Source organism: Aedes albopictus, chromosome 1 (genome assembly GCF_035046485.1).
Source record: "Aedes albopictus strain Foshan chromosome 1, AalbF5, whole genome shotgun sequence".
In the NCBI taxonomy this organism is placed as follows: domain Eukaryota; kingdom Metazoa; phylum Arthropoda; class Insecta; order Diptera; family Culicidae; genus Aedes; species Aedes albopictus.
In genome coordinates, this window is record NC_085136.1 from 139,472,571 (window position 1) to 139,487,804 (window position 15,234).

Sequence of the window (15,234 nt, forward strand, 5' to 3'; positions counted from 1 at the left end):
TTCTCAACGTTTATTTGACACATCATATGTTGGCGAGTTACAGTAAAAAATTCAGCTCAATCGGAGCATTGATTACGGAGAATGAGATGTGTGAAGTGAGCGACTTTGCTTAAAAATAGAACAAAAATCGATTTCAAATCATCATCCTTGTATGGAAAGTCGAAAAAATTTCCGCTCTACTGTAATTTTTTTCCTTCGCGTTTTCGAACTCAGGGCATGATTCTACACCAAAAATGATCATCAGCTTACCGAGTTCAAAAATGCTGTAAACTAGTGTTATTTGATGGATTGTATCTTTCTCAACGACCCTTTGATGATTCACGGATTTCTTCAATTCTCAATCCTTATATGCATGGTACCAACAACTGATGAATGGGTTCTGCGTCTGTTCTGTACGCATCGGAATCCCCTCGAGAGACCACCTGGACCGCAGGGAATTCGGCATAGGCAAATCTGCAATCTGCCTTCTTTTCGCATCTGCATACATATCTACATATCTTCTGTACCTATACTATACCTACGTACAAAGGAGGTAGCGATATTGCACGTGTGCATTCCACTCAACTCCATCGAGAGTTGGTCTCAACTCAATATCATATGTCGTCGTCAACCGCGCGATCAAAACATTTCTCTCTGCCTGCCTGTGATGCGATGTCGTTTGTCACAGATTTGTCTGCTGGATATGAATCATTCATAGGACACGCGTGATAACTGTCAAGGTTCTCGCTGTGTAAATGATTGTTGACGTTTTTCGGTTCAGCTGACAATGTTAAACTCATGTGTCTTGTGCAATTAATACTGGACGACAGTTGTCTTCAAAGATGACAAAGCAATTACCATGAGGTCCAGTGCTGTGTAATTGAGGCTCCTAATGAGCTGTAAATTATGTAATCAAATTGAACTTTTTAACTGTCCGTTTACATTTCGGAAGTCACGTAGGTATTATTTGTTTTAATAGTTGCCATTTTTTTTCAATTAATTCAATTCAAATTGAAAACCAATGGGGAGTTTCCAAATGATGCAGATTACGAGCATGCAAGGATGTTTGACCCAAAGTTATAGGCAAATGCCTATAACAAATTTCAGAAGTTAAAATATGATGGGGGATTCAATTAACAGCGTAAACTGATTAAACCAAGGATTAAACTGATTAAACGTCGCTATCACCAAGGCAATCTTTGATTATTTTATTCGCAAAATCATGAAACATTTCAAATAAGCAGAAAATCATAGCAATTATATCTAAATAAGCAGCAATTTTATCTGTTTAGTGAGTAACCCTGATGTTCGGTAAACTTGTAGCAAAAAAAGGACTCATTAAACAGTTTAAATTGCTGCGTAAGCCATGATTTTCTGATTAAAGGGACTCATTAAACAGTTTAAATTGCTGTGTAAGCCATGATTTTCTGATTATTTGAAATGTTTCATGACATTGCGAACGAAATAATCAAAGATTGCCTTAGTGATCGCGACGTTTAATCGGAATAAACTTTAATATGCAGTTTACGCCGTTAACCGTTATGTGACCGACAGTGTACCCGGGCACCCAGCGCCCATTTGAAAAGAGCACGGTGTAGAAAAAAGCAAAAAGTTTGTCGAGCACATAACGGTTAAGTGAATCTCCCTAGTATTTTTTAGGGAAAGAACGTTATTTTTCTAGCTTTCATATTCATGGCATGGGGGGCTTTATAATCGCAAGAATTAAATTATTTGTTCATGAAACATATTGATCTTTAACAAAAAAACGTTTGGCCACTATCAGCAAAGGTATAATTAACACTGATTAAAAAAATTAAAAAGATATCATTCGACCGTGACAGGACTCGAACCTGCAATCTTCGGATCCGAAGTCCGACGCCTTCTCCATTAGGCCACACGGCCGACGTTGTGGAGGGGAGTGCTCACAGTGGTTTTTTAATCACATACCGGCAGCGTTACTGCCGATGTAGAGCGCATGTGCGAAAAACATGATTGTGTTGGTTGGTGCAGTTATTAAATACAAATCACATGCTTGCGACTTTCGAGCTCGAATCTAACTGCCGATGATTTATGCAAGCAAATATAAATCAATAATGATTCTAAACTAGGGTATTGGTTCCGTTATTAAACATGTGGCTCCCATTTTCATCCCACAAAAAACAAAGGATTGAAGTGCTGTTTGTTTTGTTTCTTATTTTTGTATTTTTTGTTAGAAGTGAGCACCCATGAAAACAAAAAGAACGGAGTCAATCGGTGCCGTAATCGCTTGTTTTCGTATAGGATGAGAATGGGAGCATGAGATTACTGATGGCACACATACCCTACTAAAAAGGCTTTAACTTTAACAGAGGCGACCGTTCGCAATGCTGTTTTATTTTGTCACTTCGTATTTCGACCAAAAGCATAATAAACTCGCCACAGTGTGAAAAGTGGTCACGCGAAGCGCGAAACATTCAACAGAATTGATTGATGCACCAAGCGAAAAGAAGAAGAAGTTTTGACATCCAAGCGGTGTGCCGTCGATTAGATCCTCGTCGCTGATTGGTCGATGGATGTAAACGGCACACCGCTTGGATGTCAAAATTCTTCTTCTTACCGCTTGGTGCATCAATCAATAAATTATTCACCACCAGTTACAAGAGGTTACAAGCGTTACAAACCGATTCGGTGGTTAGTTCAATTATTCGAGCTGTTCGGGTGGGTGCACGCGCTAAAAAATTGCCACACAGAAAAATTTTCATCTAGCAAATAAGATTTAAAAACTCAAATTTAACTAATTTTAGATTATTTTAGATATTTGAATGCATTATATTTTTTATACCGGTCTAAATAAAATGTAGTTCGTGCAAACTATGCGAGTCTATTTCTTTTCTTAAAGAGAAACTTCAGAGAAAACAAACATGGCTGCCACAATGGCCGACTTGGTCCCCTACTCACGTTTTCAAGAGCACCAATCTTGAAAATTCGTAAACAAATGCTCTCGATTTGGAAAAGCTGCCTCTTTTTTGAAAGTGAGCAAAGCCAGAAAAAACAAGTGCGGCTTGATTCGATGCTTCGTTCGTCAGATTTGTGCCTCTGAAGTTTGTATGCAAATTGCAATTGGATTTCTTGATGTTTCACCTTAAGTAGCACGCAATCCAAGCCCGCTGTCTCCTCTCTCTCAGATCAAGACGTTTGTCCTTAAAATACTGTTTCACATTATGTCGAGACATTGTAAAGTCAATCATTTCGAAATGTTCATTATAGATTGGCATTATTTGATTGATTGGTCCAAATTTAGCGTTGGGGAACAAACGTGTTTTGGACACAGCGTTACGCCAATAAATTTTTGACACTTTCATTTGTTTTTGCTGTAAGTGTCCAAAAAATATTGGCGCGTTGCTGTGTCCAAAATATGTTGATTCCCCTAATCCGTCCGATTATAGCTTGTTGTAAAAAGTTGTAAAAGTGATTACGAAGACGCCGTGTGGGGGCATAAAAATGTAATTGAGATAAAATGTCAGATGAAATAATTCGTTGCGAAATAGGTACCTCATATCTTTTTAACTCGCATATCGATTCATCAATCACATACAGTTGTTTTCACGTTTAGGGTAAAAAATATAATTTGGACATGTATATAATTTGGACATGCACGGCGATGTATGCCTTGTTCCGGAGAGCTAATAAAAGTAGATACTTCTCAATATCGATTATTGGATCAAATAGACCCTATTCTGATGACTTACGTTGAAAATACGCTTAACAATTAAGAATTTACTTCAAAATTATCGAAAATGTAAATTATTCCACTAAAACCCCCCAAATGCACAGGTATGCAAGACGACATACACTTCGCAGTCACATACAATATTCGCCTCAAAATCGTTGAATCAATAATTGTAAGAAATTTAAAAGCCTTATTGCATTGAAACATGTTCAATAAATAAGCATCAGGCAGCCAATCTCTTAACATTCATCTAGAACGCTTAAAATAGGTAGTGTCCAAAATACATTACAAGTTTTCTACTGTAAATATATTTTGGTCATCTGACGAACTACATGGGGATGCATTGCGATTGCATACTTGGAGGCGTATTCTGTGGGTCTGGCGATATTTTCTCAATTTTAACAAAAACTGTAATAGTTATCAAAATAGATGCCTGTTAAGCGGAGAAATTTGATTATTTGTTAGCAAATATTTGTTAATTTATGCTACTTCCATGATTTAGCAGTATTCATGGCTAAATATTGAGATAATTGCCCTGTCCAAATTATATATACCTTAGGGTGTCCAAAACATATATTCGGTGTCCAAAATGCAATTCTTACAGGCGATCGGAAATTGCGATTTTCTCAGCATAAAATGCTTTCGTTAAGGTTTTTGTCACCAGGAACGCAAAGCACAATCATATTATAAGCGTATTGGTAACTTTGCAAAATAATCAATTGCTTTCTAAGAAAGCCAGGGGACGATTTTTTCAACGTTGTCCTCAGCCTGTCCAAAATACATGAATTACCCTATGTTAATTTAATCAAATTTACCCTGTTAGTATCACGGGTTTTTTGGTAATTAAATGAATGTGTTTCATTTTATTTTGTAATGCGAAAATACGATGTTCTTTAATAAAATATATCACCTTTGTAGCACATATACCTCCAATGATTCATCGCCTCACTGATAAACTTCCAATGAATTATTATGTTTCCTAAGATATGTGTTAAATACAAATGGTTAATATAATGCATATGTAATTTGGATAATATAATGCGATGTATTTTGGACTCCACATTGGGCCATCCCTATTTTTGAAAAAGTTGGAAATGTTAAAAGTTTAATGCAAAACGATCGTTTTAGTAAAAAAAACATCATGCCAAAATTTGAAGTCCGTGTCTCAAGGCTAAGGGGCCCCCCACCGGGGCCTAAAGTTTTCAAAATTGTATGGGGTCAAAAAATCATGAAATTTTTTCCCAGACCCTGAAGGGCCAAAAATGTGCTCAGAATTGCGATACCTCTTTTCGCTTTGACTTGGTTTTTGAGTTATCGGACAAAATATGGCAGGTTTCCTCAGGGATTTGAAAAAATGCTAGAAAAAATGGTCGAAATGTTCATTTTTAGGTAGATTTTCGTCAATAACTCAAAAACGAAAAGAGATATTCCAATTCTGAGCACATTTTCGGCCCTTTAATAGTTTCACCGATTTAGTAGAATTCGTCGAAAAAATTTCATGAGTTTTTGACCCCATACAATTTTGAGAACTTTAGGCCCCGTAGGGGACCACTTAGCCTTGAGATACGGACTCCTAATTTTGGCATGATGTTTTTTTTTGTTAATTTTGCAATATTGAACTTTTAACATTTCCAACTTTTGGCAAAAATAGGGACGGCCTACTTCATATACATCCACATACCTACGAAGATTTTCACAAATGACGACAAAATCATCCACAAGATTAGATTGCTCTGCACGGACATCAATCATTTTTTCACGGAAAATATCGTTACTTGCCTTTAAGGCTCAAATAACCATCATTCAGTCATCAGCAATCATCAATTATTCAAAAGCAGTTTTCTTGCTTTAAATCACAAAACCGTCGATGAACATGGTTTTAACACAGACAAACAAACGTAACACTCTTCAAAACTGCTTGGCACATGCATTTAACGATCAATTCAAATATTATTTGATTTCCGCGATCGTTCCACCAGAGGCGCTAGTGTTCGATAGCTTTGACGTTTTCAAGTGTACACGTCGCTGAATGATGCAAACGAAAATTACAGGCGATTTGTGTAGTAGTGTGCGTGATAGACAAACGTCAAATCGAAATCTATCATGGCCGACAGTATCGCGCGCGGTTCTACCAACAGGTGTCAGTGTGCTCATGAAAAATACACTGGGCAAAAGTTTTTGATGAATTTCATCTGAGAGTTACGTCTGTTTGTCTGTGGTTTTAATGTTATCCAGATCGATAAAGTGACAGTTCGACACGAACAAAACATTTTCCCCATACAAATTTAAAATGAATTTTAAAAATAGTTCCCGGACTCCAAAAATTATGATATCTAGATTGAATTTAAATAAGGGCGAGAGTAAAATGAGAGAGTTCTTTTCATCGACTCTCTCTTCTGCAAATTAAAGCGACAAGATGCAAAGGTATGTAACGATATATCCACAGGCAAACAGACGTAACAGCTTGAACGATTTTCATGGAAATCCATCGCCCAGTTCACACTACCATCACCTGGTGGAAAAGTTGCACGAATCACTGTGTTGTGCCATATCGTCAACAGAAGGCGCTAGTGTGAAATGTCAAACGCATAGAAAAACGATGCGCGCGCCTCTGGTCGTGAAATCCACAACTATAAAAATTTAAAATGATCGTTTAAAGCGTGGTCGATGGAAATTTCGCAAGTGTTACGTCTGTTTGTCTGTGATATATCGTAACGAATATTTTTGTTACATACGGTATACCGTATGTAGCCATACCCTATGTACCATTTTGATAGTATCATAGCAAACTGCGACATACGGTTAATGTTGATTGGTGTTGCTTTGCTCACGTTCGAAGAACGTAACCTCAATTTATACCGCTTTCCGCCCAGTATCTAATCCTAACATCCTACCTAGCGTAAAGTCTAATTTAAGTGTCTGCAGCATAACGCCAATGCCGATATTGACTGAATCTGTACAATTCCCAAAGCCGAAACTTCAAAACCTTTGTTAATGCCGTATGCACGGCAAGCAGAAGAATCATCTTTTATCCTGTTTTTGTACATCAACCACGATACCATCAATGTTTAGATAAAGATAATGGAAACGATTCCGAAATGACAATATTAGACCTCACCCTCTGTAACGCTGTTTTTGTATCAAAATTACATAATTTTTGTATACGACTCTTTCGCTCGGGAATACTTCCCTTCTCTCTATAGTGTTACGTAACCTGTGGACATCGTTTAAAACGCCAAATGCTTATGCCAATCGCTTTGCCATTGTAAATGGTTATCACAGGGTAGCACCAGTGGACGACTAATTGACTAATCTCATCAGTAGCTAAAAGCAAAATGTATATTTAACACAGTTTTCACATATACTGTATGTACAAAACGAAAGTGAAAATACCCTGTAATATTTTCTAGTACTTCTACGAAATTGCACTAAAAATCAATATATTATCCCTAATTTGAGTTTTATTTGATACAATTAATTGTTCTAGAGCTGCCTAGCAATGAAAAACCTAATAGCACGGGGGTGAATCTTCGTCACGAAAATCACTGCTCGTTTGATAGCTCAACACTAGCGAACCTGGTGGTGGAAGTCAAGCTTTTTCCTACAGCGAGCATAGGGAGACGACGTAGCACGCTTTGATGATTTTTTATTTTCCCATGGAAATTCATTCCAATCTACACAGCAAAAAATAAATGCAACCCGCCGGATGTAATTCATTCCGATGTACTAAATTATTAATGTAATCATGATTCCTATGTACGATTACATCGTTTTGATGTAAAATCTTTTGTTCTTTGTGTACATCGTCCGATGTAATATTCATGCATCCGACGTATTGATCGGGTTGCAACGGTTCAGATGTAATATTACACAACAGTTTTTTCTGTATAGTTCTCCAAGTGACCAATTTCACGACTTCCACCACGAAACTTCAAATTTGTTCGAAGATATTATGTTTTCAGTTCAAAACCGAATTAGCGACATTTTTTCTTTGACTTCCGCTGCTTTTGCCTTGCGTTAAACACAATGTCGGAAGTGGGGCGCTGTATTGTACACCTGGTGCTCTATTCAGCGCCCTACTTCCGACATTGTGTTTAACGAAGGCAAAAGCAGCGGAAGTCAAAGAAAAAATGTCGCTAATTCGGTTTTGAACTGGAAACATAATACACATCTGTTCTGTGCTAATAGTCTATTTTACGAAACGACAACAGTGTTGATATTGATATTAACACTCTCGGGCTTGGGCGCAACCTCCTGTCAAATTTTCATTCATGAAATGAGCGATCAGCTGATCCGAAACGTCTCGTAAAATGGCTCATTACGGTTTTTTTTGATAAATCAAAAATTTTGGAAGCGATTTTCTCTGATCAATGCAATAGGGTCCTAAAATTAAAGACGAAATCTCGCTTATATTGAATAATAAGATCAAGCATGGTATTCTAATCGGAATTGTACTTTACTCGAACTCGAAAAACAAAGGAATAATGAGAAAATTCGAAATAAGTAAAATGGTAAATAGTTCTACTTTGTCACTCGAGGTCAACCTTGTGTGACGGAGCTCAACATTTTTCGTACTGGGAATTCAAAAATGTTCCTATCTGACATACACGGTGAAAAAAATCACTCAAAGTCTGTGTTATAAGCTACACAGCAAAAAATAAATGCAACCCGCCCGATGTAATTCATTCCGATGTACTAAATAATCGATGTAATCACGATTCCTATGTACGAATACATCGTTTTGATGTAAAATCTTTTGTTCTTATGTATACATCGTCCTGTGTAATATTCATGCAACCGACGTAATGATCGGGTTGCAGCAGTTCAGATGTAATATTACACAACATTTTTTTCTGTGTAGGGACGAGACAAAAGACTAAAAAAATAAAAATTATATATTTTCAATTATGGTTAATAAAAACGTCAAAAAAATGAGTAAATATGTACTCTTGTACCATATATTGTGGTTTAAAACAAGAATCCAGATAGGACTTTCGGAGCCTATTGTTACATACGGTGTTTTGTAAAGTTAGGCTTGAATGTAGTGTCTTGGGTATTGGGTAAATATACACGGTCAGAAAATTCACTCATTTTCGAGCTAAAGTGGGACAACTCAAAAATGAGTAAATTTTATTTCCAGCGATAGCGCTGGCCCAAGTGCGAAAATCTCATCAGTTTAAGTCGTATAATATTCTTGCTGATGTGGAGAATATTATACGACCTAAATTGGTTGGATTTTTACACTTGGGCCAGCGCTATCGCTGGAAATGCAATTTACTCATTTTTTGAGCTGTTCCAGTTTAGCTCAGTTTTGTGTGAATCTTACTCATTTTAGAGTAACTTTTTCTTAGCGTGTATATTACCCAAAATAGATAGCGTGGGTTATTCGTGTATTTTTTTTTTTAGGTGTTGATTTTCCGTGTACTAAACGGCTCTGCTTTACCGACATCATCATCACCTGCCCACGGCGTGGGCTGATATTTTGACATTTCTCAGTTTTTCTTCTCCTTCTCCACCAGAGTTTTCTTTTCGTCTTGCACAGTCAGCGCTGCGCGCAATTCTGTTTCTTTTGCAGCGAAAATTTAACTTTTATTCTCGTTATTTTTCAAATAAGATTGTAAATAGTTCGCTAATTGTATATAGAAGTGGAAACAACAAAACAACGAAGGTAAAATATTTTTTTGTGCGGATATGTTACACGTTGAGCGACAGCCGTCGAAAATTGTATGTACCGTAATATGGGGTGACATAGACCTCCTGTAATGTGGCCTAACCAGAATTCAATACACCCGATAATTTTTTTTTTTTGCACGGGTCTGGTTTTTGCAATAACTCAGTCAATTTTGAACCGATTCTCATGCAATTTTGTACACATGTTGGCACAATTAGTACTATCCGTGTACAAAGTTTCATGAGAGTCGGTATAAAATTGATAGCCGTGCAAAATAAAAAAAAAAACGTGTACAATTTGTATCAATTTGTATTAATCTATAATGTATGTTTCCTTGACCTAATGAAAAGTTTATAACTATAGGCTAACGTTAAACTGAATAAATACTGAAATACTGTATAATCCATTTTACGAGCTGATTTTTGACAGGAGGCATGAATGATGATTGAATTATGATTTTCAATGTACCGTGGGGTGCCCTAATTCGCTCACTGATAATATTTAAAGAACATAATCACAGAACTAATTGTTGCATTGTCCAAATTTCACTTAAGATAGTATAGTTAAAATAAAATTGCACAATTGTTTTCATGATTATGATGTCGAAATATGATCAATGAGCGAAATTTGGACCCGCGTGAAATTAGGGCACCCCACGGTACACCAATGTTAGTCATTTCCAAACAAGAAATGTGAAAGGGATATGATATGTGTAGATAGATCTTTGCAAAGGATGCCAGAGAGAAGGCGGCAACATCTAAGTTCTGCACTAATAACTGCACATCTTGTATATGCTGTAATGGGTTTTAATTTCACAAACTTGACCTACATATTGACCGCCTTGGCCTAGAGAATCATCTTTGCTTTGCAGAATACCAGGTATTGTTTTGCACCAACTAAATTACATATGTAAAACAAACAGTAGCAATGACTTTGAATGGCACCCATCTCCATGGGGCAGTATAACAATGCAACTCATGTTCTCCAATTTCAAAAATGGTTTCCCCTTTCTGTCTACATTTTCTTGCAGACCGCCGACCGAGTGCACCAACAGCAGAAAGTGTACGCCGACAAAGCCATCACCGAGATCACCGATTACTTCTTCTCGCTGCACAACGTGCTCCAGTCGGCCGAACAGGAGCTACTGGTTTCCGTTCGGAATCACTATCTCAAGTTTCGCGCGGAAACTGAAAACGTCCAGAAAGAACTGGCCATCTCCGAACGTAATTTAACGGTGAGTCTTCTAGTTTACTTAATTCAATCATCCATCGTTTTAATAATAATTATGAGGTCAATATGTTTATTGTTTCATTCGGGTACACTCTTTTCTAATCCACAGCGTTCACTCGAGCAATTCAAGACGTTTGAAATTGCTGTTCCAAAGGCCACATTGCTGTCCGATCTGATTAAGGACATGAAAAAATCTCTGCACACGGCACCCGTCACAGCGCACTTCCAAGAGCCAACGGAGAACCCATTCCAATTCCGGGAATGTAATCCGCTCCGAAAGGAGATCCACAACTACTTTGCACTCGAGGTGAAACCGACCAGCTACCGGCCGAAGCTGGAGCCATTCTACGCGCCGGAGCCCTTTCCTGTGCTGGAACCCATAAAGTCGCCGGAGTTACCTCACTCCCCCGAACCCGGCCCAACGCCTGGGAGTAGCAGGGCGGCAGAGGCGGAATCAGAAACGCTGAATAAATCCACGGCGTCCTCGAGCCACACGGTGAAAGATATGGAAATAAGCCGGATTTCCGAAGAACCGGACAATGCTTCCGAGCGGGAATTGCCCCGGGAACAGCATACACACGGGTTCGTTAAAAAACCCAAGGATAAAAAACATAAGACCACGAAGGATCGCCACCACGTACATCGATCGTCACGTGCGAGCCAGGACGAGGCGAGTAGCAACGTGTCGGTGTACGGCAAAGTTTCCAGTACGACATCGATGAGGGTAAGTTTAATTTCTTTGTTTTTGAAAATTCTTTAAGGAATCGTGAAATGGGCAAGCATTTTTTATGGTTTTGGGACTCGCAAACTGCTCTTCTCCACGTTATTATAAGTATTATCGCCAATATTTGCTTGATGCCCTGTTGTTCACAGAAAACGTCACATGTCACCAAGGATGGGAATACTCACTTGCACAGAGTTATACTTATGACACACATGTGATCAAGGATGGAACTCTAGTGATCATGATCAGATCTCGAATGCATCGCGGTTGAACGGCATCGCGCGATCATAGCAACAACGATAACATTTTGTCGTCAAGCGTCATAAACAAACTACGGTCCGAGAAGAATGATTCGCTCGGCATGTGCGAGCGCGATGCGATCTTTATCATGAAGTCGAAATGATAAATTCGTGATTTTATTCACTTTTTGAGTATTCTTGCTGCTTCAACTTCCAGGTATGCTCATGAATGTATTATTTCGAGTCATGAATGCGGTGTACGAGTGCATAAGTGGCATACATTGTTATGATTCAAATTTATCACGACTTGTAACATGATCCGATAACGGGTCATCAGGCGATAAAGCGTGCATCAGATGCTTTCATTGTCTCTGTGATACGAGCACGGTGTGAGGCGTCGGCATCATGCTACTGCAAGAACAAGGCTATCTTGGATTATTCGTATCCTGTATCATTTATCGCTTGAAGTGATTTTCTTCCATCATTGCATGTGTTACAAGAATCACTGTACAATTGCGCTTGAAATGAGCGCCATACTGAAAATTCTCTCAGTTCAAGTCAGTCTTGTTAGAATTTTCTTGACACTGCGTACCGTTGTACAGGAATCACACTCGTATCACATGTCTGTCCGAGGTATTACACTCACTTGCTGTTTTCTCGATTCAGAAGCGTGCAATCAAGAAACGATGTATGAACGACTTTTACCTTGTGGTTTTGTCTAAAAGTTTGCCGAATAGAGTAAGGGTCGCACATGCATACGGAAGTCGTGAGGGAGCTGCAAAGACTACTCTCCACGAGGTGAATGTAAATTACACTCACCTCGTTGAGAGTCTCTTTCACAGCTCTGTCATGACTTTGGTATGCGTGTGCGACCCTTACTCTATTTGGCAAACTTTTAGACAAAACCACAAGGCAAAAGTCGTCTGTATACCAGTCCTGCAAAATATCAGTCTCAGTGCCTGTTTTTCAGCCGAATATGAATGACTGCGGCGGTCGTTTTCAGTTCTTCGATGTGAGAACTGACAGAGTCCGAGAGCTCCATTCGTGAGCGACCCAAAAAGATCAATTCCCTATCATCCACACACTACTCATGCTGAAAGGCCATTCGTCTCAAGCGGTGGCTTGTGAGAGTGAGTGCCCTATGGACTTATCCACCGATGAACCGAATTCATCGCGGTCCGAGAATTTTGACACTAGAGCGGGGTCTGTTCCAATCAGAATCGTCCAATTCTGATTGGAAACGGCCCCGCTCTAATGTCAAAATTCTTGGACCGCGATGAATTCGGTTCATCGGTGGATAAGTCCATACGCTACCACGGGTGAAAACACTCAACTACAGATAATTGAATGGAAATTTAGCCCTATCAGCTCTCGCTTTCCGCACGCTGCGTGCGAGTGTGAGTACCTATTTCATTTCGCTCCCGTGTTGCTGATCGGAAAGCAACATTGACAGGAAAATCAAAACGGAGAAAATGAAAAAAAAGCAAAATATCGCTATCATAAAGGCCTGTCGAAAAATTGCAGCACTGCCCGAGAAGAAACGAATAACTGACACATAACTGCAGCATACCAAAACCAGGTATCATATCAAAAGAAGGTATTGGTCGGTTATCCTGGTATTGAAAATAACTTACTTTGGTATTTTTTAGGTATTGATGAAATACCTCAACGAGTTATTGGTTTGGTGTTGAGGACTGCTTGAGGTATTATTCAATTATGTAAAAATTACTATTTGTATGGCAAAATTGCCGATTATTATTTAGGTATTGTCATGCCTGATGTCATTATTCACGTGTTATGCACAGAATACACACCAGTTATTAATTTAGGTATTTTACCTCTTATGCAGAGCTACTTAATACCTCATTCAGGTTGTTGGTATTCGGTTTTCCATACCTCAATTTGTTATTCTTCAGCTATTTTCTCCTGCTCGGGTGGTCTGTACATCGTTTCTTGATTGTACGCTTCTGAGCTGAGAAAATATCAAGTGAGTGTCTCTTTGAAAGTGAGTGTTCCCATCCCTGCATGTCACAAATGTGCAAAATACACAAATTATTCAAGTATTTGCCTCCTGCTGCCTTTACTCATCATAGTCGTTCCGGTCCTGTCTTCGGATGTGGTGAGAGGGTCTTCCAAAATCCTAGCTACGGCGATTATATTCCATCTGCAAGTCACCAGTCATTGCCTGATAAACGAACATTTTACAGGAACCACGACGTTTCCGCAGCGAAGCACATATTAATGTGCTATAAGAACGGCGCTGGTGGAATGAATTCATTAGTTAACGACTACCGCTTATCTGTTTCGGACTCTTGCTTCGATATTAGACACATTCCACGCGTTACGTTTTGCGCGAGAATTAAGCATCTGCTTCCAAAAAATGCTGGTAAATTTCTGCTAACCAGCATACCAAACGATCAGATTTGAATAGAAGATTCAATTTATGCCTTCTAATTGGGAATTGGATCTTTTTGCTTCGAAAGAAATCAAGAAATACAGCGTAACGGGACACCATCTTAAAAAATGACATATTTTGATGTTCAGCCAAGAAATTTGTCACTTTATCTAAATATTGTTCAATGTTTGGAGTGCTATCAGAAGAATGTTAGTAATTATCTTCATTTTGGTACAAAAGAATCAAAAACGACAGCAGGACGAAAATATCGTTCAATAAAGTTCAAAAACCACGGTGTAGAAGTGCGTGGAATGTGTCATTATCGTCTTTTCCGAGACCTGGCTCGACTCTCGAACGCTGTCAAGTCAGGTGTTCGGGTCGGACTATGAAGTGTTTCGCTTTGATTGAAATCCATGCCAATTTTGTTCACAGGGATATTTGACGAACACCCCCCCACCCCCCCTCTCCATGGACAAACGTGGACTTTTTTCGAACCTCCTCCCCCATCCAAGTTGTCCACGTGGTAGGTATATAGACGGCCCCCTGACTTGTCAGCAGCCTTTGACAAATTGAATCACACATTGCCAATTCTGATGGTAGTGATTGGAGACTGTAGGTAGGTCTAATAGCTTTCAAGCTACATCCGGGATACCTCAATGGAGTCATTTAGGGTTTCTTGTAAAACCTTATATTTAGCCTAGTTATTTGGTTGTTAACATTCAAATAAAATACAAAGTTATCTAGTCCTATTTTATTGGCTGGTGGTATCAACTAAGTATGTAAAGAATACTGCTTATGTTTTTATAATGAGTTGTTTCTAGTTGCGGTTGATATTTCTAACGGCGAAATAAATGAAGTCTTTTGGTTCTAACCTGGATAAACAAGATTCACAAGCTGAAAGCTGTCTTCGCAGGTATCTCCAGATGTCCCTAACATATTGACAATGAAACAGTTTGTATACTACAGTTTCTGATTCCTCAGGACATATTTCACAGTATGGGTTCTCAATTACACCTCGACGATACAACAACTCTCGATGCTTGATCTTCGAATGCATAATCATATACCAATTCGAGCGTTGGATTGAACTGATGGATTTGTTATGTAGGTGTTTGAAAACAGTTTTCCAATCACGTTGTTCCGCTGCCATAAGCGATTCACTAGGATTTTGATTTCATTTCCGGACAGTGTAGATTTAGTCCGCCTCGATGTTTTGGCAGTATTAAGTTGGCAAAAGCGATTCTCTGCAAGGTGTGGCCGTGCCAAATAAATTTACCAACTTCTGTC

At 38.7% G+C, this 15,234-nt stretch overlaps 1 protein-coding gene and 1 non-coding gene across 3 annotated transcripts in view; one reads left to right on the top strand and one right to left on the bottom strand.

Moving 5' to 3' along the window:
* Positions 1-1,808: 1,808 nt before the first annotated feature.
* On the bottom strand, positions 1,809-1,881 carry Trnar-ucg (transfer RNA arginine (anticodon UCG)). Its single transcript has one exon. It is a non-coding gene; the product is annotated as a tRNA-Arg (tRNA).
* Positions 1,882-9,201: 7,320 nt separating this feature from the next.
* The window catches only part of LOC109423073 (RING finger protein 17), a 44,603-nt gene continuing 38,570 nt past the window's right edge, over positions 9,202-15,234 (top strand). Inside the window, exons 1-3 of one of the 2 annotated variants that reach the window (XM_062845478.1) lie at positions 9,202-9,356; positions 10,390-10,593; positions 10,699-11,313. In XM_062845478.1, the coding sequence (XP_062701462.1) occupies positions 10,774-11,313 (540 nt within the window). In that variant the 5' untranslated portion in view covers positions 9,202-9,356; positions 10,390-10,593; positions 10,699-10,773. Of the gene's footprint in view, positions 9,357-10,077; positions 10,239-10,389; positions 10,594-10,698; positions 11,314-15,234 lie in introns of those variants that run through there. The other variant, XM_062845479.1, reaches the window with a different exon arrangement.